The sequence below is a fragment of the Podarcis erhardii genome, assembly GCF_964252035.2.
Source record: "Podarcis erhardii genome assembly, chromosome: 3".
Taxonomy (NCBI): domain Eukaryota; kingdom Metazoa; phylum Chordata; class Lepidosauria; order Squamata; family Lacertidae; genus Podarcis; species Podarcis erhardii.
Window position 1 is genome coordinate 111954342 of NC_138507.1, and position 23978 is coordinate 111978319.

General features: G+C 44.5%; 2 protein-coding genes across 2 annotated transcripts in view; one reads left to right on the forward strand and one right to left on the reverse strand.

The window, feature by feature from the left end:
• Positions 1 to 2085, reverse strand: part of ASB3 (ankyrin repeat and SOCS box containing 3) — a 46808-nt gene extending 44723 nt beyond the window's left edge. The window contains exons 1-2 of the mRNA XM_081854778.1: positions 1974 to 2085; positions 549 to 619 (exon numbers count right to left, since the gene is read on the reverse strand). The gene's annotated coding sequence lies outside the window, so the exon portion shown is untranslated. The remainder of the gene's footprint in view (positions 1 to 548; positions 620 to 1973) is intronic.
• A 548-nt stretch (positions 2086 to 2633) lies between these two features.
• ERLEC1 (endoplasmic reticulum lectin 1) lies at positions 2634 to 23724 on the forward strand. The gene is made up of 14 exons (XM_081854824.1): positions 2634 to 2901; positions 6474 to 6578; positions 8506 to 8586; positions 9522 to 9599; positions 9789 to 9852; positions 10586 to 10626; positions 11084 to 11307; positions 12411 to 12561; positions 13591 to 13752; positions 14134 to 14193; positions 17549 to 17673; positions 19347 to 19424; positions 21259 to 21334; positions 23433 to 23724. Exons 1-14 carry the CDS (start codon positions 2725 to 2727, stop codon positions 23502 to 23504), a joined length of 1494 nt encoding a protein of 497 aa, XP_081710950.1. The 5' UTR covers positions 2634 to 2724; the 3' UTR covers positions 23505 to 23724.
• Positions 23725 to 23978: the final 254 nt, after the last annotated feature.

The window sequence follows — 23978 nt, forward strand, 5'->3', positions numbered from 1 at the left end:
CATATTCTCTGATGCCATTTCAATTTGCAATACTTTTTAGCCGATTTCTCACATTCCACAGCAGTTAGGAATTGAATAGTCAAGTTTAATCCTCAGTGAAGCTCCCATAAAAAGTGATTATCTAAATGCACCATTAGCAACTGATAAAATGAATGTGCCTTTTGTATCTGACTATTGGGCGCAAGCACAGAATGTCACATGAAAAACGTCCTAAGTGGTCAGTCCTAAAACACTCTTCCAAGTCAGTCATTCCCCCTGAAATCAAGAGGGGTCTGCATCTCACTAAACATGATTTGGGTCAGGTGCATTGTATTTTCATGTATCCAGAATCACAATGCATGGTATATTATTTTTATCACACACAGTATAGTTCAGAAGCAACCAAATTCCTATCCACAATCTTAGATCACTATAAAACTTACGAGACACACTATGGGATCAGCAATTTTTATTCTACATCTCCGAAGAACAGCAGACCTAGCATATCAAGCACAGTGTATTTTTTTCTCTTCTGTTGAAGAACCGAGTTGTAAGAAAAGAGTCCCTACCTGCTTTGACACACACAAATGCTAAGTTAACATATGTCACCTTCAACAGTCACAGGCAAACTCCAGGGAATCTGAAATAAAGCACAGAAAAGATTGCATGAGCAGAGATATTAAACGTTTGCTTGATTTACTGTGCACAGATGGTCAGAAGGGAAATCCAGCCGATATAATATGCCCCTAATTATAGCTGAGCCAATTCACAGGGTAATTGCATACATTTGCATCTCCCTTGGCTTCTTTTGGACTTTTGTGGCCGCATATCTTCCAACCAGGATTCTGCTTAAGGGGGGAAATAATTGAGTCTGCAGGAATGGGCTAACTTGCTGCTTGCCATACTTCACCCTGACAGGGAAGAGGAAAAAGCGGACATTTCTGCTCCTGTGCAAGCTACGCACCATCATGCTGACCTGCCGCAAGACCCCCAAATCTGCCTTTCTAGGGAAGCGGCCAAGTTCCACTTATATGGGAACGCTATTCCCTTCCACAAAATGCTGCGAAACAACCAGAAGGGAAGGAATTCAAGACATACATGATCCCTTGTAATTCTCTTCTTTTCATGGCAAGGCGATTCGTATGTTCTTCCAAGGGGAAATACGACTCGTGTGACATCAACACCATGCAAAATAAGATCCACGATGCGAAATGCTTGAATTGGCTTAAACCTCATTGAGCAAGGAGAAGATTGTGTACGTACTTTAATAAGTGCAACTTACATCAACCCAACCACCTTGCAAGAGGAGGGCTGGAAACGTTTATCTAAATAGAAATCCTCCAGCAGGAAACAGGTGTTTACTCATCACTTCTCAAAGGCGCAAAAGACTGGCCTTGAGCTGAAACATTTCGTGGAGAAGGGGAGCTCCATGGAGCTGGGAAATCTCTGGATTCAGGGCCTGGCCTGGCTGGGTGAAGGCCCATAAAATGTGTTTTTGCATCCTGAGAAAACGGAGAGGCTCGTTGGGAGCCTCGTTTCCTAAGCTCGGGGTTTTCCTACTCCCTTCATAAAATGCCACCAGCCCAGTCTCGGGGGAATACTTTGCCAAGGCGGATTCAGAAGGCGAATTCTGTAAACCTTGAGGAAAACTGAGTTCTGTCTCGCCAAGGCCTGTGCAGACAACTCAGACTATACATCCTCCCCACAATGGTCAACTGACGTCTTGTTTTAATATCCGGCTTTTGTTGTATTTGTCTTTTTTATGTATCCTTCTAAGCCGGCTTGGTATTTTTATGTGACACACAGCACTACGTAAAAATGTCTGGAGATATAACACGGCTGCTTCGCTCCACCGCATCACCAACTGAAGATTTTCCTCACGGGCCGGGAACGCACTGCGCATGCTCCGGCGGGAATGGCCGCTCCACACAAAACAGCGCTGAAAAACCGAACGCCGTCCGTCACCGGGGGGAAAAAAAGGCGGGAAAACTAACCTTCCCGACATTTTCCGGAATGAGCCGAAGACGGGCGAAGGGTCGAATGCTTTGCTCGCCTCCGTTCCACTCCCCCCACCCGCTCTTCGGTCTTTTACCTCGCGCCGTCTCCCCAGGCAACGCGCTGGCCGAGCCTGCCCCGGATGTTGATCCAGCTATTTTTTTTCCTCCCCGTCTCTTTTCCTTTAAGAACGGGAGGGCGTGTCCAACTGCCGGCCGTAGTGACAATGCGGGCCTCCAATTGGAACGTTCGGATGAAGTGCATAGAGAAACTAAATGTAAGGAGTGGCACAAACACATGTCAATGTGAGGTTCCGTGTTATTGTTTTTTAAAAATTCTTTACAGCGCATGCGGGTAACCTGCGGCTGAACTACAAATCCCAGCAGTCCCAGCAAACATGTGGGGCGACAAACGGATACGAGGTGCCAGTGGTTTTCTGCACATCTTAACAGTCTTGAGTGGGAACCAGCTGCTGCGACTGGAGGGCGCCTCTACATTTTTTTACAATTGGATTAAAACCGACGCGGCGGGGAGCTGCGGGCCTCTGCGCGCCATAGAGAGGCGCGGACAGAGCGGCCCGCAGGACGGCCGTTGGTCCGTTCGTTGGGTTTGAAAGGGCCAGGAAGTGACGCAGACTTTCCACCAGCCAACCACCCTTCCTTCCGGAAGTAGACGTGGCCGGCTTCCCTGAGCGTCCGATGTTTGGTGCCTGTGGGGGCGCCTGTCGCCCGCGCCGGGCTCCGCCACACGATGGAGCGGCGAGGGCAGCGGCGGTGTCGGGGGCCGGCGGCGGCGGCGCTGCTGCTGCTGGGGGCGGTAACCATGCTGGGGGCGAAGGCGGCGGCCGGGGCCGGAGGAAGGTCGCTCCCTCAGTTCAGCGACGACGTCCCTTTCCGAGTGAACTGGCCGGGCATCGAATTCACCCTGGTAGGCGGCCGACCTGAGGGGAGGGAGGGCCGGCCAGGCGGCGATGAGGACGGGGGAGCGGGGAAGAGGCCGGATCCAGGGGTCCAGGCCGGAGGGAGCTGCCTCACAGCACCGTAGAGTGGGAAGGGTCCCCTTGGGGTCATCTAGTCCAACCCCCTGCAATGCAGGAATCTCAAGTAAAGCACCCAAGACCTCTGCTTTAAAACCTTTATAATATAATAATAATAGTTACAGATAGGTAGCCGTGTTGGTCTGCCATAGTCAAAACAAAACAAATTCCTTCCAGTAGCACCTTAAAGACCAACTAAGTCAGTTCTTGGTATGAGCTTTCGTGTGCATGCACACTTCTTCAGATACACTGAGATATATAATAATTATATATAATAATTTATTATTTATAAATTATTCCCCAGCCACTCTGGGCGGCTTCCAAAAATATTAAAATACTGTAATACATCAAACATTAAAAGCTTCCCTAAACAGGGCTGCCTTCAGATGTCTTCTAAAAGTCTGGTGGTTGCTGTTCTCTTTGTCATCTGGTGGGAGGGTGTTCCACAGGGCGGGTGCCACTACCGAGAAGGCCCTCTGTCTGGTTCCCTGTAACTTAGCTTCTCGCAGTGAGGGAACCACCAGAAGGCCCTTGGAGCTGGACCTCAGTGTCCGGGTAGAACGATGGGTGTGGAGACGCTCCTTCAGATATACTGGACCGAGGCCCTTTGAGGCTTTAAAGGTCAGCACCAACACTTGTGCTCGGAAACGTACTGGGAGCCAATGTAGGTCTTTCAAGACCGGTGTTATGTGGTCTCGGCGGCCACTCCCAGTCACCAGTCTAGCTGCCGCATTCTGGATGAGTTGTAGTTTCCAGGTCACCTTCAAAGGTAGCCCCACGTAGAGCGCATTGGTTTGTTTCTGTTTTAATATAAAAATAGGCCAAAAAAAACTTCAGACAACTTTTTAAGTGTTTGCACTCTAATGTAAATGTAAAATGACTCTTTAGGAATAGGTGAGCTCTTGATTTCAACAGCTCGTCTCCATTAGTATCCAGAAACCCCTACTATGAGGCAGAGGAATGAAAAGAGCTTCCTCATTTAAAATCACCTTCCTTGGAGTCCCCCGGGGCAGGGAGAGAACAAACAAAAACAAGTTTGCTGCCTCTTCTACGTGAAGGCCCTTAAGATATTTGAAGACGGCAATCCTGTCTCTTTCTCCGGGCCTCATAAAAGTCTTGCCGAAACCAAAGGGGAGTTTGTGGTCCTTCTCTCATCCGCTTTGCCAGCAGCTGCACGATAAATACCTGGGGATAAGCATATAGTTTAAATAAAGAGCAGGAAGGGTGGGTGGAGGGTGCAGCGCACAAGGGACACAGCCATTCGTATTGAAATGCAGGGTCTTATCTTTTCTTTTTACTCATGACCCTGAGATCCAGCAATGGTGGAGCAAAAGACACATCCTCAGAATGAAATAACCTTGAGCTTGCAGCCCTTCCACACACACACAAAGATCATTCTGGCTACCCTCAAGTTTGTCTTTCTTTCTTCCTTGACAGTAGTATAACTTAAGGGAAGAGAGTACTTTTCGCAACTGTCATTGCGAGTAATGATTGCTGCCGGTTACCCAGAGATCAATCATTAGGCTGTATTCTACCTTCTGCACACCCGTCTTTAAAGAAAGAAATGTGGTGGGGTTGATTTTTGAGGGGACATCACAAATTAATGAGCAGACTTTAGTGTTCTCCAGGCACAGAAGGAATCCAGGAGAACTCGAAAACTTGCTCCCTAGTTAGTGCTGTTTCAGTTGACCCTTATAAATAACTTTGCTGTGGCTTTTTGAATCCGTTGTTTCTCTTGATGGACCCATATGGACACCGATGGTTTTTCTGGCAGATGATAAGTCTGTCAACAGCTGTTACATGTTATAACCAAGATGGAGCCTTCCAGAAGATGATGAGGGGCAGGCAGGATCGAGGGTGCTGTCATCTTCATGTCCTGTTTGTGAGCTCCCTAGATACAAGTGATTGGCCACTGTTTGGAACATGGTGCTGATTCTCATGAACCTTTGATGTGATCCTGCAGGATGCTCTTATGGAGAGACTGCTGTCATTGAGAGCTGACTGAGAATGCTTGTCCTTCAGCATCTGCTATACCGGACTATTTTAGCCCTGAATGGGATGGCTCCATGTGGTTATTTGGGTTGGGAAGAGATAGACTGTGGTCTACTGATGGAGCCACTGGCCAATCTCTAGTGAACACGCACCTGTGTTTCTTCCAAGGATTGCTCAACTACATGTACCTCTCAGGGCATTTCTTTTGCTATTAAGCAAGAATGCATGCCTAAGACTGCTTAATGCAGATCAGATATGCTGTAATTGTCATGACAGGCTGAGTATATATTTACTCTTGGTTTTGTTCACTTAAAATATGTGAGTAGACCACGGGGGTTCCTATTAAGAAGTAAAAGTTGACTCCCCAATATTTTGTTCTTGTAAATCACTTTTGAGTTCACCTTTCTGGAAAAAAGTGACTAATAATGTCTTCTCATCCCTTACCAATAAGTACTGGTGACTACATGCTCAGACAGTTTAAATTTTGACCATTTTTGAGTTACAGGCAGCCCTTTCTGCAAAGGAATATTGGGGGAATTTTGAGGGGTGAATTTTTTTAAAAAAGGCCTTGACTGTGGCAAGAATGGGCATCGCTTAAGTGCAGGGCAGAGGGAGAAGATAACACCATCAGTATTGTATTGATTGTGTAGAAGCTATGAGCAGCTGAAAGAGGGGAAAGAACTTAATGTATTGGAAAATTAGCTGTGTTGTTGCTGTGCTAAAGGGAATTTAGAAGATGGTGTACAGCAATAAAATCATTAATGTTTGTAAGGAGGGAAATGATTACAATTGCGTGGAGCTTAACAGCATTCTACATAACCACTACTTGAAAAATAATAATAATGGTGGGCCATACTGGACCAATGGTCTGATTTGTTATAAAGCAGCTTCCATGTCGCTTCCATGTTCTTATGCCCTGCAGTCATGACAGCCTACAAGACTGTTGAATTGAGTGAAGCTGGTTAAGTTATTATTCAAGCAAGTTTACTACACAAATAATTCTGCTCTTGTGAACATTTCGGGTGGAGCTTTTAGGAGGACAGCTCTCTTCTCTGATATGAAAAAGCTGTGCCTTGTGTCTTCTAGTAATGAAGAGGGACAACTTTCTAGAAGTCCCTCAACATTACATTGCTCAAAAGACTGCTTGGTAAGCTGGTGGCAGTTATGTTACACAAGTTCAAAGACTCTTGAACCATATCTCAGTGCTTTGTAAAGGTGACTTGAGCAAGGTAATTCTACGAGTAACCCAGAAAGTGCTAAGGTTGAATTTTAAATGATGTGTATATTTATCTATGTTTGATGTCTGTGCTAATAGGCATTTTAATATGTTTGCAGTGGCCAGTGGCCACAAGCAATAAACACAGATTGTATTGAAATACCATTATAGTAACTAGTCAGCAGACCCATTTAAGACTACATTTTTATATTTGTTTACATTTGAGGCATTTCCACCTTTTTCTTTCTTTTTAAGCCCACTGCTGGGGTTTTGTATAAAGAAGATCATTACATCATTATGACAACTTCAGAAAAAGAAAAATATAAGTGTATTCTTCCGATGTTAGCCAGCGGAAATGAGGTAAGTTCTGTGTCTTCTCTCTTTTAAAGCAGGAGTTTCTACAGGAACTAACAGAATATTCCCATGCATATCTACTCGGAAGAAAGCCCCATACGCCCAGATAAAAATGTGTGGGATTACAGCCTAAATTTATGTATAAAACATACCATCACCTTTCTATAAAATAGGATGTGTTAAATACATTAAAAACACAACATGTTTAACCAAAAAACCTTCAGCGTGTTTGTTTGTCGAGAGAGAGAGCAATTAGCTGTGACATAACAGGCAAATGAATTTTTGCCTGACTTTGAATGGAAGCTTCATTTTTAATGCCCCTTGGACAAGAGGATCTCTAACATATCCTTTTGGAGTTGTGGTCAGAGCAAGGAGACGCTGGACAGTTCAGTTGGTGTTGATGCATAGATATATTGAATTTGAGTATAAGCTTGAACAGATTCCTTCTTCAAAAGCAGTTAAGTCTGGGGGGAGCCCAGACCAATACCTTGGGAACAGTCAGTCCAGATAGAACTGCTTTTCTTATTAAAGAGGCTTAGTCTGTATTATTTTTCATTGATTTCCTTATTGCTCTTGTGCCTTGCCTTCCTCCTCCTTGAAGCTCAGGATAACTAAAAGCAAACCTTAAAACCATACAAATGCAAAGACTCATAATACAATTAAAATTGCAGCTGGTTAATAGCCACTTTATAGCAGTAGCAGCAAACAGCAGCAGTGCGGCAATTAACCATTAGCCTGGCAAAATAAGACTGTTTTAAGGTGGTGCCTAGGTGCCACTACTGTAATCTTAGTCAGCAGGGAGTTCCCTAAAGGGAAGCCCTGCCTCACCTCACCACCCCACAGGTCTCTCTCAGCAGCAGCAGCATAAGCAGGTCCTCCCCTGCAGAACCTACCACGTAGCTTGGGGGCTCCTTCAAGTGCTTGGGTTTCTAGGTCATTTAGGACATTGTACACCAGTGCAAATACCTTGAATTGGTCTGGTGGCTTAGAAATCCCATGATTGGAGCGATTTGCTCCATCCTCATTGCTCCAGGTGGCAGCCTGGCAGCAGCATTCTGCAATACCAGCAACCTCTGGACCATACTTGAGGGCAATTCTATGCAGAGCATGTTGCAATCGTCCAAACAAGAGGTTACAGTGGTGCCTTCCAAGACGAAATTAATTCGTTCTGCGAGTTGTTTCGTCTTGCAATTTTTTCGTCTTGCGGAGCGCGGATTCCCTGGGTATTAACGGTTGTAAGAAAAAGGAAACAAACTCGCAAGATGTTTTCATCTTGCGAAGCAAGCCCATAGGGAAAATCGTCTTGCGAAGCAACTCAAAAAACGAAAAACCCTTTCGTCTTGCGCGTTTTTCGTCTTACGAGGCATTCGTCTTGCGAGTTACCACTGTATTCAAGTGGATCACGCCAGGCTGGCCCAGCCAGTGAGTGGCCAGAGGTGGGCATAAGCAATCCTATGCCACAGATTACCTGGGTCTGCAACAATAGCTTTAGGTTGAGGACTACTTTTAATTACAGTGATACTTCAGGTTACAAACTTAATTCGTTCCGGAGGTTCATTTTTTATTTAGTTACTTTTTTATTCAAAATTAAAACAAAACATTATCCAGAAACATATCATCCTTATTTTCCCCCATAAGAAGTATAAATTTCTCTTGGATCCATAGAACTACTTCTCTACTTCTATATTTTGTGGATCTTGGCCTGTGTGGTTTCTTTTCCAGACCTTTTAAGAAAACCAACAGGATTAAGCATATGGTGTTGACAAAAAGTAATTACTGCCTAGAAACCATAAATATAAAAACTACTTGGGGATTATAGCCTTTGTGTACTGGGTCGTATATGTCAATTTTTAAGGAACTTGCAAAAATAAATGAATGTACCTAGCTCTGTGTCCCTCCATGTAATAGTGACATCCAGCTGTTCTCCTTTTAGGAGGAAGAAAAGGACTACAAAGGGCCCAGCCCTGCAGAATTGTTGGAGCCTCTCTTTAAACAAAGCAGCTGCTCTTACAGGGTATGTCCACTTTGAATTTGAGGCAAAAGGCTCCAGATCCTGACATCACTCTGTATGCTATAGCGTGGATAAGCTCAGTAGAAGTGCATGTTTTATTTCCAGTAAACCCACCAGCACCACACAGACACATTGCTGTTTCTGTCTGGCGCCAAATTTTCTTGTACGTCAGTGGGCATTATGGATACCCAACCATGGACACAACTGTGACTTTAAAATGGAAATTATCTCACCAACCTGAGCTCAAGAACCAAGGGCTAACCTGGAGTCAATTCCATAGATGCATAAGAAGCTTGCCTCTCAAATAGAGTCTCCGATTACATCTTGCAGCTACTTTTTCCTTTCTCTTTTCATTTGCTTGCTATGGAAATGCAACACATTTCAACATGTCCTGAGTCCTTGAAGGGAGGGCAGGCTGCAAATCTAAATATTCTTACCCATCCATTTTGTTGACGTGTTCCCTTATCGCAAGAACAGCCTTGAGTACCGTTAGTAACCAAGGATTCTCTAAAGGACTTCCTGCATGGTCTGAAGTAGCAAGGCCACTGCTCATAATGCAACTTAATGGAGCCCAAAGTTTATATAGGAAGGGCTGGAGTCTCTGCTTGATCCACAAGTTGCAGTGGGAACATTAAAGACATTGCACTGAAGCTCATTTCGTTGTTGTTGACTTTGACAAAACTGGTTGGTTGACATTTCCCTTACATAAAGACTTCCTTCGTTACATTAAAACAATGGTGACATCACCTTTTATATATATTAAGACCCCAAACATGTGCAAAAAAAACTAAATGCTTTTGCTGTGAAGCTATAATAAATAATCACCTCTTATGGTTGTCATTTCACTTGGGCTGCTGCTTTGTTTTTTTTAAAAAAATAGATTTGCCTGTACTGTGTGTGCCAGTTAATGTCAAATACAAATATATCTATCTCTTTAGATTGAATCCTATTGGACTTACGAAGTTTGTCACGGCAAACACATTCGTCAGTATCATGAAGAGAAGGAAACTGGGCAGGTATGTCTAATTAAAACTTTGGTCCTCAAGGGTAAAATAAAGCTTAAAACTGATGTTTTTATTGTTTTGTTATCATGACAAATATTATTATTATTATTATTATTATTATTATTATGAAGCATTGGAGGAGAAACGGTTGTTGTAAAACAAAAAAGTGAAAATGAATGTCTTTTCTCTTTTTTTGTGTAGAAAATAAATATTCAAGAATACTTTCTCGGGAACGTGCTACACAAGAGCCCGATACTTGATTCAGGTGTGTTATTTTGCCTTGAAATGTCAGTGGTCAGGAAGAAGATACCATCCATTCACTCAACTCGCTAGGGAAAGCACTGTGTAATTTATCCCATTGCTCACCAACAATCAGCACCATCCAAACATTCGGTGTGAAGTTTGAGAAGAGCCTAAGCACACATAACACATACAATGCTCAGCTCTCACTTTTTGGAATTTAAGACTACACAGATTTGACCTCTGTGTGCTTTCTATCCCCCTCCCCCTATTATAGAGCATGGTCAAACATCTTGTCCAAGCCATTCATGTAAGTCAAGTTCAAAGGCAGCTTAAGTGCAGTTGGGTGCAGTTCCGCTTGCCGCTGGGTTTATAGGGATTGAGCAAGAAACTCTTCTGTTATATCTGCACAGGTCATGGCACTTGAAACACTGGGCTATTTTCCTACCATCTGAGACTGAAAATAACCCCAACAAGGAGAAACCAAGTCCTCCTTTAAATCTTGCCTGAAAACGTCCCCCTTCCTCATTTATGCTGTTCAGTATTCACAGGCTGGCATGTAGCTTATATTTGAATGGCAGTGTCGGATCTGTCACTCAATACTGGATTCTTAAGTCAGATTTATATCCAGAGAGTGAAAGGTCTGTTGAGATACAGAATCTTTGTTTCAGCAGATTTGCTTCCTGGCTCTGTATTGGTTTCTATATAGCAAACTGTGACTAAAATGTGATTCTTGTCCTGCTTGAAAGGTATTCCAGAGCAAGAAGAGAAGGAAAATGAGAAAGACAGCGCAAAAGAGGCAAGTAGGAAAAGGTTGCCTTTGCTCTCCTGCTCCATGATCAGTTTAATTCATATTTGTATCTAGATCAGCCTTCAGCAAGCTAATGCTTTTCAGATGTTGGGTCTGAAGCTCCTCATAAGCCCCAGAGAAGGCTGATCTAGATTGTTGAAGCTCCCTCTCTCTTTTTGAAGTTGATGTGTTCTTCCTTTTCTTGCAGATAATATTGTTTGATTCAAGTCTGTTTTCATTAAGGGAAAGCGACTGTTTTTGTTAGTCCTGATGCTATAAACTGCATTGCCAGATTAGGTTGTCTTTTGTTTTTTTCCCCCCTTCAAGATAGTTTCTACCACGGCTGCAGAGCAGAAAATCCACCAAATGCAAAGTTGACATGCTAAAGAAGAATTCGCATTTAAGCAAACTTAGTAGCCGCCCAAAGTAATACATTCATTTTCCTTATTTTATTTTGCTAATATAGATTCCTATGAAAAATATAGAAGGGCAGATGACCCCATATTATCCCATTGGGATGGGAAATGGCACACCTTGTACCCTGAGGCAAAACTTGCCCAGATCAAGTTCAGTCATGTATGTCTGCCATCCGGAAGCCAAGCATGAAATCCTTTCAGTGGCTGAAGTTACTACATGCGAATACGAAGTGGTCATTTTGACCCCTCTCTTATGCAGTCATCCTAAATACAGGTAAGGAATTCAGGCCAGTGCTGCATCCAGGTCAGGCCTTCTAGTAGCCACCTGGAACAATATTTTCTGAAGAGTTCCCTCTCATTCACTCTCCTCGCAGAACTTTCATCTGTTAACCTAAGGGAGGTTCCAGGCTGAACTGCACACAAATTTGTACATCATTCTAAATCATGCAGAGGCTAGAATAACCTTGTACTCTCCTCCTCCGTGCAGCCAGGGCGAGTCCTGCAGCTGCAATTTTATTCATTTATACTGAATCTCTGCTTGCGTTTTGTGTACAAGCCAGGGATTTTGATTTATAGCCAACTCCAATTAATGCAATCAGCCAGCTTCAGAAGCCTCCGTTGGAAGTTGGCTTGTTCTTAAAATGACCACTGTCTGTTATAAGGCACAATTCCAGATTTGCACAAAATAAGGGAAATCAAAAGTAAATACGGCTGAGGGCAGAGGTTAGCATATTGGTCCAAGACTCCCTTAGCTCATCCTATCTTGTAATATTGAACTAAACCATGTTCTAGTGTGACATTAAGTGAGTTATTATACCTGAGACAGGCTGGCTACCAGAAGAGGCATTTCTGTATTAGATTATCTCTTCCCCTGTAAAAATGTTGGATAACCTATCAGCATTTCAATATATTCACCTTCTGTGCTTCTTTGCCTCAGTTCCACATCCTTGGTTCAAGTACAGAAAAATGCACAGGGTGTTGACATTGTGACCCAAGAGGTGCTTCCTATAATGAGAGAGAGAAAAAAAACTTGATATGGGATTCTGTTTACAGTGGCAACCCTATGTTTGGGGTAATGTGTAATTCTGTACCCAGAAACTTGATGTAGATATGAGCTTTCTAATAGTAGTGTGAACCAGGAAGTAAAAATGATCTTTTATATTTGCTTGCTTGCTTGCTTGTTTGTGTGTTTGTTTGTTTGTTTGTTTGTTTGTTTAAAAACATAGCATAATGCCACCACAATGGTGGTTCAGTTAAATTTCTTTTTAAAAACAGTTTTGATTTTATTAGTATATGCTCTATTGGGGCCACAAAACCTTTCGTGCGGGAGCTGTGCGTGAACCACCCCATGTTAAAAGTTCGCTGTTGTTTGCACAGGTTCAGAGCGTCCCCCGTGAATGACATATTTTGCCAGTCGCTGCCAGGAGCCCCACTTAAGCCCCATAACTTGCAAAAACTGGAGCAGCTGGAGCAGGAGCACCAACAGCAGCAAGAAATGATGAAGCCGCCTTATAGAAGAGGCAAGGAGGTAGGAGCCCAGAGGCGTATTGCTGATGACACAAGTGCGGAAAATCCTGCTATTAATCTACCCTTTCTGGATGGCGAGGTTTTACTTCTGCTGGGGAATTCTGCTATGCAAAATTAATGCTGGGATTTCAGTGGCCCCAAAGTGGTGGCCTGCTTTCTCTCTCTCTCTCTCCCCGCCTCCCCTCCCCCGCCAAGCAGGTTGCCCACTTTTGCTCTATCTTAACCTCATTCAGGAACCGGTAGTGTCTTTCACGCTGCAGATATTAAATCAGTCTCTTAAAGCTAGAAGAATTGTGCGATCACCAGCTACTGCAACAGTTTAAGGCTGCTGTGCTTTTCTCACATACATTTGAGATTGGTTTAGAAGTCTCACAAGCCGCATATCTCATATGGTTGTGGCTTTTTGGCCACACTGTGTTACCTCCCACCCCCCTTAAAGGTAAAGGGACCCCTGACCATTAGGTCCAGTCGTGGCCGACTCTGGGGTGTGGCGCTCATCTCACTTTATTGGCCAAGGGAGCCGGGGTACAGCTTCCGGGTCATGTGGCCAGCATGACTAAGCTGCTTCTGGCGAAACAGAGCAGTGCATGGAAACGCTGTTTACCTTCCCGCCGGAGCAGTTCCTATTTATCTACTTGCACTTTGACATGCTTTCGAACTGCTAGGTGGGCAGGAGCAGGGACCGAACAATGGGAGCTCACCCTGTCACGGGGATTCGAACCGCCAACCTTCTGATCGGCAAGTCCTAGGCTCTGTGGTTTAACCCACAGGGCCACCTGTGTCCCTGCCTCCCCCCCTTTACCTGTGTGATATGTGTGAAGCGTGTGAATCTGCCAACTGAGGGTCAGCGAGCATGCAGTATTCAGCCTGCATTTGACCATGTGTACACATTAGTGCACGTCACAATACATCTGTTAATCCTTAACATAGAATGTGTCTCTTTCTTTGTGTTCTGTGGCAGACTAAGAGGGCTATCCTCTAAAAATCAAATTCCCAGTACCATCTAAATCTGCACATATATTAATTTCAGGAAGAAGTGAATTCAGCAAAGGAAGAGAAGTTTTCCTCCTTCCACAAGCCAGTTGCCGTTGGAACGCCACATCTGTTAACGGTTGGAACGACACACATTTCCAAACTGACCGATGATCAGCTCATAAAAGAGTTCCTTAGCGGGTCTTACTGCTTTCATGGGGTGAGGAATCAATTCTATGCACTGGGCTCGACTTCGCACGTGTGTTTTGCCTTCTCCCTCCCATTTTTTCTCTTGATTCCACCCAGAACCCCAGTCATGTTAACTTTTGTATTTTGTCTTCCTGCAAATGTTAAGCAAAGCAGAGCAGTAAAGAGAGTGGGTCTCAGCTTGGACCCTGGAAGTGTACCTGCTCCACACCACCACCCCAGTCTCAAAACTCTTTGCAGTGCCCTCATGTTATATCTAGACTTTCTACGGAGATCTGAGGGTTAGAAACATACATTGACTTGTGTTTGCTTTTTTAAAAAAAACCTGATGGGTGTTGTTCTTGCTGGAAGCAGCTTGGATTGCTTGAGTTTTATTGCCTTCTCTTCTTCCTAGGGTGTTGGCTGGTGGAGGTATGAATTCTGCTATGGCAAATATGTGCATCAGTATCACAAGGTACGTAGAAACAGCCATTGGAAGGTTCTGCCACTAGGTGGCCACATACAGCTTTTTAAAATCAAATTTGCTGCTGCACAGGAAAGTTCTTGAAAGCAGGGCTGCAGTTAGTAAAATTCATTGGTGCCTTTGCTACTTGTGCTGTATTTTATTAGGGCGCTGTGCAAGGGGTTTGGGGAACTTGCAGCCCACCAGGACATTTTGGGCAGACCCATGCCCACCTGCCTTGCACCTGAGGGCAAGGAAAAGCAGGGCAGGGCTAAGAAGGGTTGCTTGCCAAGCCTCACCATACAGTCTTTTCCCAAGTTCACAACCACCAGCTGGATGTGTTTGGCATTTGGGAAGCACTGAGCACATGCATTATACGTAGGGCTGGGCAATATCTGGTTTTCAACATCACGATATATCACCAACTAAACATTGCAATACAGTCGTACCTCCGCTTATGTAAACTTCGGGATACGTAAGCGGCAAACCTGAAAGTATATTTCCGGGTTTTTGCTGCGCGCGCATGCGCAGAAGTGCTCTACCATGTGCAGAAGCGGTCCCTCCGGTTGCGGAAACCTCAGGATCTGACTGGAGCTCCGAAACGGATCCTGTGCATAACCAGGGGTACCACTGTATACTGATATTTGCAATGTCTGAAATACGTATGGAGCTATGTAGAGACATTGGCTGGATTCATGGTTTTCCCCACATTGTGATTTGTGCGTGCACACACACATCATGATTCACAATATATTGCCAGGTCAAAGTTATGAAACCGATACAGACTTTGAACCAGTTTTGGACGAGATATCACCCAGCCCTAATTGCAAGGTACTTTGCATAGTGCTTCCAACCAGCTGGTGGTCAGTGCTTAGAAAGCATTGTGCAAGGGACTTTGAAAGGTCTCTGTCACATGACAGTGTTGTGACTTCCCCCCATGTTTGAAGTGGGGGAGACATAAAGATATGGCCCACTGGGCTGGAAAGTTTCCCCATTCCTTTTTAAAATAAATGTTTCTTAATAGTTTTCAACATAAAATAAAAATCACACTAATCTAGAAAAGAAAAGAAAAAGAATAAAGAAAGGAAGGAAATGAAGAGAAGAACAGAAGGAAATTACAGAGCCCACTCTGAAAATTTAATCTTAACCTTTATTCCACATGCAGAAGAGTGAACCCTCCTAGCTCTCACCTGGGAGCTTCCCCCTCTTCCCCCAGTCTCTCTCCCTGGGAGATCCCATCTATCTTGCCTCTCAACCCTCTTCCTCTTCAATCCATCACTTTCCTGCATGTTTCTTCCTTAGTTCAAGAAATACAGTGGATGCTCGGGTTGTGAACGTAATCCGTGTGGGAGGCACATTTACAACCTGCAGCTCCACATATACACACATGCGGGTCACGATTCAGCGCCTCTGCGCATGTGAAAAGCGCAATTTAGTGCTTCTGCACATATGCGAGCGCCGAAACCCAGAAGTAACCTGTTCCGGTACTTCCAGCTTCAGCGCAGTGCGCAACCCGAAAACACACACTCTGAAGCGTCTGTAACCCGAGGTATGACTGTAATGAAAGTTTCCCCATTCCTGTGCTAAACAAACACAGGAGCAAGGGAAGCTGCCCTGTGCCACTGAACCTCTGACTCATCTAGCTCAGTGTTGTGCCCTGACTGGGAGTGGTTCTCAAAGGCTGCAGACAAGAGCCTTTCCCTCCCCTATTGTGAGATGATGGAGACCGAATCTGGGGCCTCCTGCATGTAAAGCATGTGCTTTACCACTAAGATGCAGCTCCAGATCACCCGCCCCCCTTGCTTCACAGTGCCATCCCCACGTTCAGTGATTTAGGGGCAGAAAACGTTTCACGATATGCTTGCGATCGCCAGCCATTTCCCAACAGCCCTAAGACCCCATATGGTCAGACGTGAAGCTAGTCTGCTTTTTGCATGTGATGCACACATAGGAAGTCTGCCTATAATGGCACTCGGGTTGCAAAACATCGTGTTCTAGCTCTGACCCTGTAATGGTCTCATGTTATGCAGAAGGAAGTTATGTTCAGGGAAATTTTTAATGTGTGACATTTTAATGTATTTTTAATCTTTGCCGGAAGCTACCCAGAGTGGCTGGGGAAACTCAACCAAATGGTTGGGGCACAAATAATAAATTGTTGTTGTTGTTGTTTGCAAGCAGCTCTGGAGAAGGGCTGTAGCTCAGTAGTAGATCACATGCTGTGCAAGCAGAAGGTCCCCAACGTCTCCAACTCTAGCGTGAAAAGACTTCCATCTGGAGCCTTGGAAAACTGCTGCCATGAAATGTGTAGGGCAGCTTTCTGTGATGGGAACTGGAGAAGTGCAGAAGTGCCCTCACACAGCTCCCATTCATTTTAATGAGACTTGGCAGGAGAAGATTCTGCTGGACGTTCTCTTATTTATTTGTGGCTATCTGACTGTGAAAGGGACGCGGGTGGCGCTGTGGGTTAAACCGCAGAGCCTAGGGCTTTCCAATCAGAAGGTCGGTTCAAATCCCCGCAACAGGGTGAGCTCCTGTTGCTCGGTCCCTGCTCCTGCCAACCTAGCAGTTCGAAAGCACATCAAAGTGCAAGTAGATAAATAGGTACCGCTCCGGCGGGAAGGTAAACGGCATTTCCGTGAGCTGCTCTGGTTCGCCAGAAGCGGCTTAGTCATGCTGGCCACATGACCCAGAAGCTGGACCTAATGGTCAGGGGTCCCTTTACCTTTTTTTTTTTTTTAAAGCGTTTATTAATTTTCCAATAAAAACATCCAATTAATATATCAAATCAATTCCAATTAAAAAAAAAAAACTAAAATAAAAAAGTCCAGTTGTCTTCCAAACTGTAATAATTTTTGTTTTGGCTTCCCACGGTCTGAATTCCAAAGCACTTTCAACATCATAGTTCTGCCTCTCATCCCTTTTACCTTTTATCTGACTGTGAATTTAAGTTCCCTTCTATACAGAAAACCATCAGCAACTGTGCCTATGGACAAGCCTCCGTTAGGCGAATTTCATCTTTAAGAGTTATGTTTTTATTCACTGTCTTGTCAAACATTGCCAAACCACGTTTTATTTTATTTTTTAGTAGTTTTGCAGTATTTTTCAGGCTGTTTCAGTGGAGTTTCTTTCCTGAGAGCATGAATATTGCTTTTTGAAGGATTTGTGAGTTTGAGTGAACCAAGTTCACTTATAATACAGCCACTTGCCATTATACAGATTCAGCACATATCAAACGAATCTTACCCATTTTAGTCTCGGAAATAATGGCAAAGAATAAAACATTTAAAATGGCGCATTGTGCAAGAAGAAAAGGGATCTGTGTAGCATTTTCGTTTCAGTAAGAAGGAGAATTGTTGTCCTCTTTCAGGATAAAGATAATGCCAAGACGACCATAGTTGTGGGCACGTGGAACAAGGAAGAACACCTTCAGTGGGCGCAAAAAAATGTCGCCAGAGCATATCACCTCAAAGACGACGGTCTACAAACAGTGAAGTATGCCTGAGTTGGTTTTTGGATAAAACCTCAGAGATGGGGCTTGCCACATCGTTGCAGCTGGTCTTTAAAATCAGTTATATAACAGAATTGTTTTCCAAGTCACCAATGCTCACTGTCTCCAGCCTTAGTCTTGGAATAATAATAATAGTAATAATAATAATAATAATAATAATAATAATAATAATAATAATAATAATAATAATAATATCATCTTTATTGTCATTGCCCCCTCTCGGGGACAACGAAATTACTTGGCTGCTCCATCCACCCAGGTAGGGCACTCCACTCAAAATCAAAACAACTATAAAAACACTAATTAAAACAATACAGTATAATACAGCAAGGAAGATTAGATGACTTTCAAAGTCCAGGTTTCCCATTCAGGGCCGAAATCGCTCTGGAGAAGAAGCTGTTCTTGAGACGGCTCGTTCTTGTCTTCATCGTCCTGTATCTCCGTCCCGACGGCAGGAGCTCGAAGAGACAGTGACCAGGATGCAATGGATCTTTTACTATGTCCAGTGCCTTCCTATGGCACCTTGTGGCATAGATCTGCTCTAAGGTGGAGAGTGGGCAGCCAACAATGCTCTCTGCTGCCTTAACAACTCTGCACAACCCCATCCTGTCCTGGGTAGTACAGCTTCCGTACCACACACATCTCTGCATCTTGAATCCATCCCATGCTTTTTAAAAGTGCAGACTTCCCCTCACTGTGCCAACCGGCCTAAAAAGGTGTGAGGAGAGAACCCATCTACTTTATAAGAAGCTCTGCCGAGATGCCATCTTTTTACAGAGCACTCCACCTGTTCCTCAGCTGGCAAAGGGCCTTCTTGGTAGTGGTGCCCACCCTGTGGAACACCGCCCATCAGATGTCAAGGAAATAAACAACTATCTGACTTGAAGACAACTGAAGGCAGCCCTGTTTAGAGAGGTTTTTAATGTTTGATATTTTACCGCTTTTTAAATTAATATTCTTTTGGGATCTGCCCAAAAGAAGACAACTGAAGGCAGCCCTGTTTAGAGAGGTTTTTAATGTTTGATATTTTACCGCTTTTTAAATTAATATTCTTTTGGGATCTGCCCAGAGTGGCTGAGGAAACCCAGCCAGATGGGCCAGGTACAAATAATAAATTATTTTTATTATTTTATTATGCTTGGGAGGATGTGATTTAATCCTGCATTGGCTGTTCACCCTGTTACCAGTACAGCAAAGCTAACAGGAAGGCTTCCCCCCCCCCTTTGAAAGCAAGGCGGGGGGAACTGCCCTTTAGTAATGTCTTGCTGCCTGCTATTTGGTTTGAAGGACCTGGCCCATGGAACCAGAAATGTTCCACACCCCTGTGCTTGCGAGACAGAGATTCTGATCCCTTCGTGATCATTTGGCTGGTCATTATTTCCCATCCAGATCCACCTTACAGTTGGTTGTAAGGGTAAGGGGGGGGGCATTTACTGATTTTGAGTTCCTTTGGTAGTTCCGAGCTCAGAAGAAAAATGCCTTCAAGTATTGGACATTGTGCAAGCGTCAAATTCCAGAAGGCAGCACACAAAATTCAGCCCTTTTCGTGATTTTTGCTTGGGCACGTTGTAATACTTGCATAGGTACCAAGCAGTGAGTTGACTTGCGCTCTAAATGTTTTAACTGACCAACCTCTAATTTTGGGACTTTCCGGCAGAATGGTGTCTCACTACTACGGAAACGGAGATCTTTGTGACTTGACTGACAAACCTCGACAGGTGACAGTGAAATTGAAGTGAGTTGGCCCCCTTAAAAATTATCCTGTTCCAGGCTGACTTGATTTATATGCTTTGCCCTAATGGAAGGCTCTAAAAATGTACAGTGGTGCCCCGCAAGACGAACGCCTTGCAAGACGGAAAACCCGCTAGACGAAAGGGTTTTCCGTTTTGGAGGCGCTTCACAAAACGAATTTCCCTATGGGCTTGCTTCGCAAGACGAAATGTCTTGCGAGTTCCTGCGGTTTCCCCCCCTTTTCCCCCCCTTTTCCTAAGCCGCTAAGCCTCTTATCAGCTGATCCGCTAAAAGCCACTAATCCGCTAAGCTGTCAATGGGCTTGCTTTGCAAGACGAAAAAACCGCTGTACGAAGAGCCTCACCAAACGGATTAATTCCGTCTTGCGAGGCACCACTGTATCTGGCTGTACTTTTAAGGAACTGCATGACTATCTTTACTAACTGGGCACAATCCTGAGATCTTCTTTAAGTATGCCCAAAGGTTTGCCTGTGCTCTGCAAGGGATTTTAATTATTTCCCCGCTTCAGATAACTCTCCGCGCTCAGAAGCGCTTTTGCTAGAGAATGCCATGTCTGCTGCTCAGAGTGATAAAAATCTCAGCCTAACTCAGTGAACCCTAACTCAGCAGTCTAGTGTCTGCTGATGCAAGTGTCTATCCCTGCCTTGTGTTTTCCTGGAGAAACAAGCTTCTGTGTGTTTCTCTATGCCTGCTCTGCTGGCTTCATGGCATCCCCAACCCATCAATTTTTACGTATCTGCCTATCTCTGCTTAAACCAGGGGTCGGCAAACTAAGGTCCACGGGCTGGATCAGGCCCAATTGCCTTCAGGATCCGGCCCACGGACTGTCCGTGGATTAGCATGCGGATTCTCTTCATTCGGGCTGCGCCATTCTTTCCCCTGCGCCATTCCATTCCCCCCCACACACACACACCGCAGTGGCGCCTCCTCCCTCCCTCCTCCTGGCTTCTCCCCGCCCTGCCTAGAGGAGGAAGGGAGCATGCTGAGACCATTTTAAGCAGCCCCTCTCCGGAGCCAGCCCTTTCGCGCTGCTCATCTTCCCCCCGCCCTGGTGCTCCTGTGGGTCAGAGAGCAGAGTGGACGAGATCTCTCTGCCTACCAATGAGAAGCTCTGAAGAAATGAACCTATGCTGCCAGTAGACCAGTATAAAGTTAGCTGCACACCCTGTGTAGCTCTTGTACGTAACATCACCGACACTCGTTTGATCCGATTTACCTTTGTTGATATCTACAAAAGCCTGGCTAAAGGAACCTTTAAAGACTGAATCTTCCTTTTGGACACAATTTGAGTGAGTTTTCTGTTTGTGGCTTCTGTAGTAGATCTTGTACATAGCTCTCTCAATTTTTGGATTATTAATATAAGATTTAGAACGTAGAATGGTTTTTTAGTGTTTTGTGTGCCGCTTATGTGCTGCTTACTTTATACTGGTCTACCCACGAGAAGCAGCAGTGGTGGTGGCAGCGGCAGCCCCTGGGAGGTAAGCGCTGGGGGTGGGGAGGAGGACTACTAGCCCCCCTCGCCTCTTCTCCCCCCCCCCATGCTGCCTCTCCAGCCCGCCACAAGGTCTGAGGGACAGTGGACTGGCCCATGGCTAAAAATTTTTGCCAACCCCTGGCTTAAACTGATACGTTCATATACCAACACCAGGAAATGTCACACAGGAGTGTGACATTGTTCCAGTATTTCACCCAAGCCTTGCACCGCCTTTAGGGTTTCTTCACAGACTTGGCACATCCTTGGCACTGGGCATTAGTCTGTTAAGCAACCATTGTTCTCTAGGTGCCAGTCACCCACTAACATCTATTTCTGTCTTAAGGTGCAAAGAATCGGATTCTCCTCACGCAGTCACTGTCTACATGCTGGAGCCTCACTCCTGTCAGTACGTCCTCGGGGTATGTATTTCTGACCTTGCCGCTAGCCCCGCTGACCTCTAGGAAGAGACTTTTTCCTCTGCAGAAAAGTGCATTTCACTTACAGAAAACATGGAAGCTTTGAAACAGAGCTTTCAGTTTCCCATCCGTCTGTGAGATGAGCATTTTATTTTCTGCAAAAGCTTCCTTCAGGACCCATTGGCGAGCCTTTCTGAAGTGCATATTGGGGCAGTGTACTGATCCTACCTATGAGACAGACCCTCAGTTCTGGACTCGCTGTTTTCCAAGAGCTTTTATTTATAGGCCTAATTGGAAGATAATGGCTCCAGATTGATCTAAGAGAGCTCATTAAAGCCATTTTCTGTGCCCTTCTTCAAGGGCGCCGTTCGAATGCCGGAGTGGTCTTTAAAGGCACTTTGCATTTCAAAATCAGCAGAGAGGCTCGCTAAGATGCTGCTGTTTTCGATTCAGATTCTCTTCACCTCATGCGATGCTGAGCACAGTAGCCTTCGTGCTTGAGAAAGGGTTCAAGAGTCGAGGTTATTCTGATGATAGAAATAATGAGAAATCTGTTGGCAGGAGTAATGTTTTTGTCAGGAACGTTCTGATTAGACCACACGCTGGGAGAGCTGAAAGGCAGGCTTAGGTTTTGAGATGCAAATGTCCTCTCTGTCTTTTCGGTTGGGCAAAAGTTACTTTCCGAGAGAAGATGGTTTTGGTTTTTTTTAATGCTAAGAACATTGGGCACAATCCAACCAAAAGTTAAAGACTTGGAAGGCCTTACTTATTTAAATGGGAGAGAGGTGTGTGCAGATCCAGTGGGGTGTTTTAGATGAAATAAGGTTCTTCATTATATTTATACCCTGCCTTTTGCCCTGACGGGCAGGACTCAATGATTTTTGTTCCGCTCTCCCCACCCCCTGCCACTGAGAAAAGAAAAATCTTCTCCAAAACGTTAGTGGACAATGGGGAGACACAAGGGGCTCCTGAGAGAAGAGGGAATGATCCAAAATTGCCTCTCCCCTCCACTTTCTGCTCATGGAAGCCACCTCTGGATCTGCCAGTGGAGAGAGATGCACAACAAAATGCAACTTTTGTTTGGGCCATACCTTTTAATGTTTTGTTTTCTTATGAAAGTCTGGATTCCTTTGGACATCTAAAAATCCGAACCCCTCCCAACTCTGGTATAGGAAAGGGAAATAATTTTGTGCTGGTTGGCATTGTGAGATAAATGCTCAGTAATAATGACGAGCATGCAAAGGGCTTTGGATAAGGCTGCTTGCCTCGTTGCTGCCCAAAGGCCTGCCACAGCAGAGAGTGTATACAGAGCACGTTAGCAAAGCTAATTCCAAACATTGCAAGGACCCTGGGTGGAGCTCAAGTGGAATGCCTTGCCTTTTGAGGTCCTGCTAAATTAGTGTGAAACCCACATCCTGCCAGAGCTGTGGACAGATTTCATTTCATTTTCTGGTGCTGGACTTGTCTTTTTCCGACAGGAAAGGATGGCAGCTGTTTGTTCTTATACGGGGGAAAGGTTAGGGTTGCCTTGTCCCCAGGTGATAACATCTTTATGCCTGGTATCTGCATAGCCTCATTCTGGCTTCTACAGATGTTTCTATGGAATATAATGTTACGGTCTGCCATAAAATTGAAATAAAATAACATACATGTTTCTGCTCCAAGGAACTTAAAAGTTCTCAGAACCATAAGCTGCGGGAGAATGTAGAACTTCCACTTTCTTTTTTAGGCATTTGTTCATTCTGAATTTTAAAAGCCAAGACACATCTTACATTAAAATAGTGCCCAAAAATAGTCTGCTTGCAATCATTATTCCCTGAACTTGAAGTGGCTGGCCATTATCCCGCACATCATCATTCCAAAACGTATCCCTCCTCATTTTTTGATAAACTGAGTACCTACCATTATTTCTTCTTCGCCTTATGTCAATATTGGGTCAGTTTTCCAACATATGCCATGAGTCAAGCGCTTTGTAATCCGTTCTGTCATAGATGGTAGGTCTGATGTTGTTTTCTTCCTTCCGTTTGATGCTTATCACCATTGTTTTGTGTGTGTGTGTGTGTGTGTGTGTGTGTGTGTGTGTGTATATTTCTCCCTTCAGGTGGAATCGCCAGTTATCTGTAAAATTTTGGATACAGCAGATGAAAACGGAATGCTTTCAGTGCCTAGCTAATAATAGCACGTGGGATTCATTAAAAGTTCGGGGCCTTGAAAGCCGACGAAGGAGCACACCACTGGGGCTCTCCACTCTGAACCAACGGCAAGCAGAAGGACCGGCAAGACCTCAACAGCAAAGAGCTACTATCATGAACCACTTTGTGAATATTATATGTATATAAGAGGCTATTGATAAACTTTTAAAAATTAAAAAAAGAATACCTTATCTTGAAGAACTTTTTCAGTTGCCCTGTCATGTGGAGCGGAGTCTGTTTTTTTCCTCATAAGGTGTTGCAGTGTCTGTTCAGGTGGAGAAATTGTCACTCTCAAGGAAAGAGTGGTTCCCCAATTCCCTGGAAGGGGGATGAGAATGAAGCTGAGAACATCTTCTACCCTTAATCTTCCGGGAAATGCAAGTAAACTGCTGTTTCTAACATGAGTAAGCCACGGTTTCTGCTCAAACGACTACCAAATGCAACTCCAGGCTGCT

What these genes read in the sequence shown, in the direction of transcription:
- ERLEC1 (XM_081854824.1), top strand. Translation starts at nt 2,725, where the DNA reads ATGGAGCGGCGAGGGCAGCGGCGGTGTCGGGGGCCGGCGGCGGCGGCG. An exon ending in ATGTGCATCAGTATCACAAG is followed by an intron (nt 14,194 to 17,548) that starts GTACGTAGAAAC and finishes GTCCTCTTTCAG; the next exon opens with GATAAAGATAATGCCAAGAC. An exon ending in CAGGTGACAGTGAAATTGAA is followed by an intron (nt 19,425 to 21,258) that starts GTGAGTTGGCCC and finishes TTCTGTCTTAAG; the next exon opens with GTGCAAAGAATCGGATTCTC.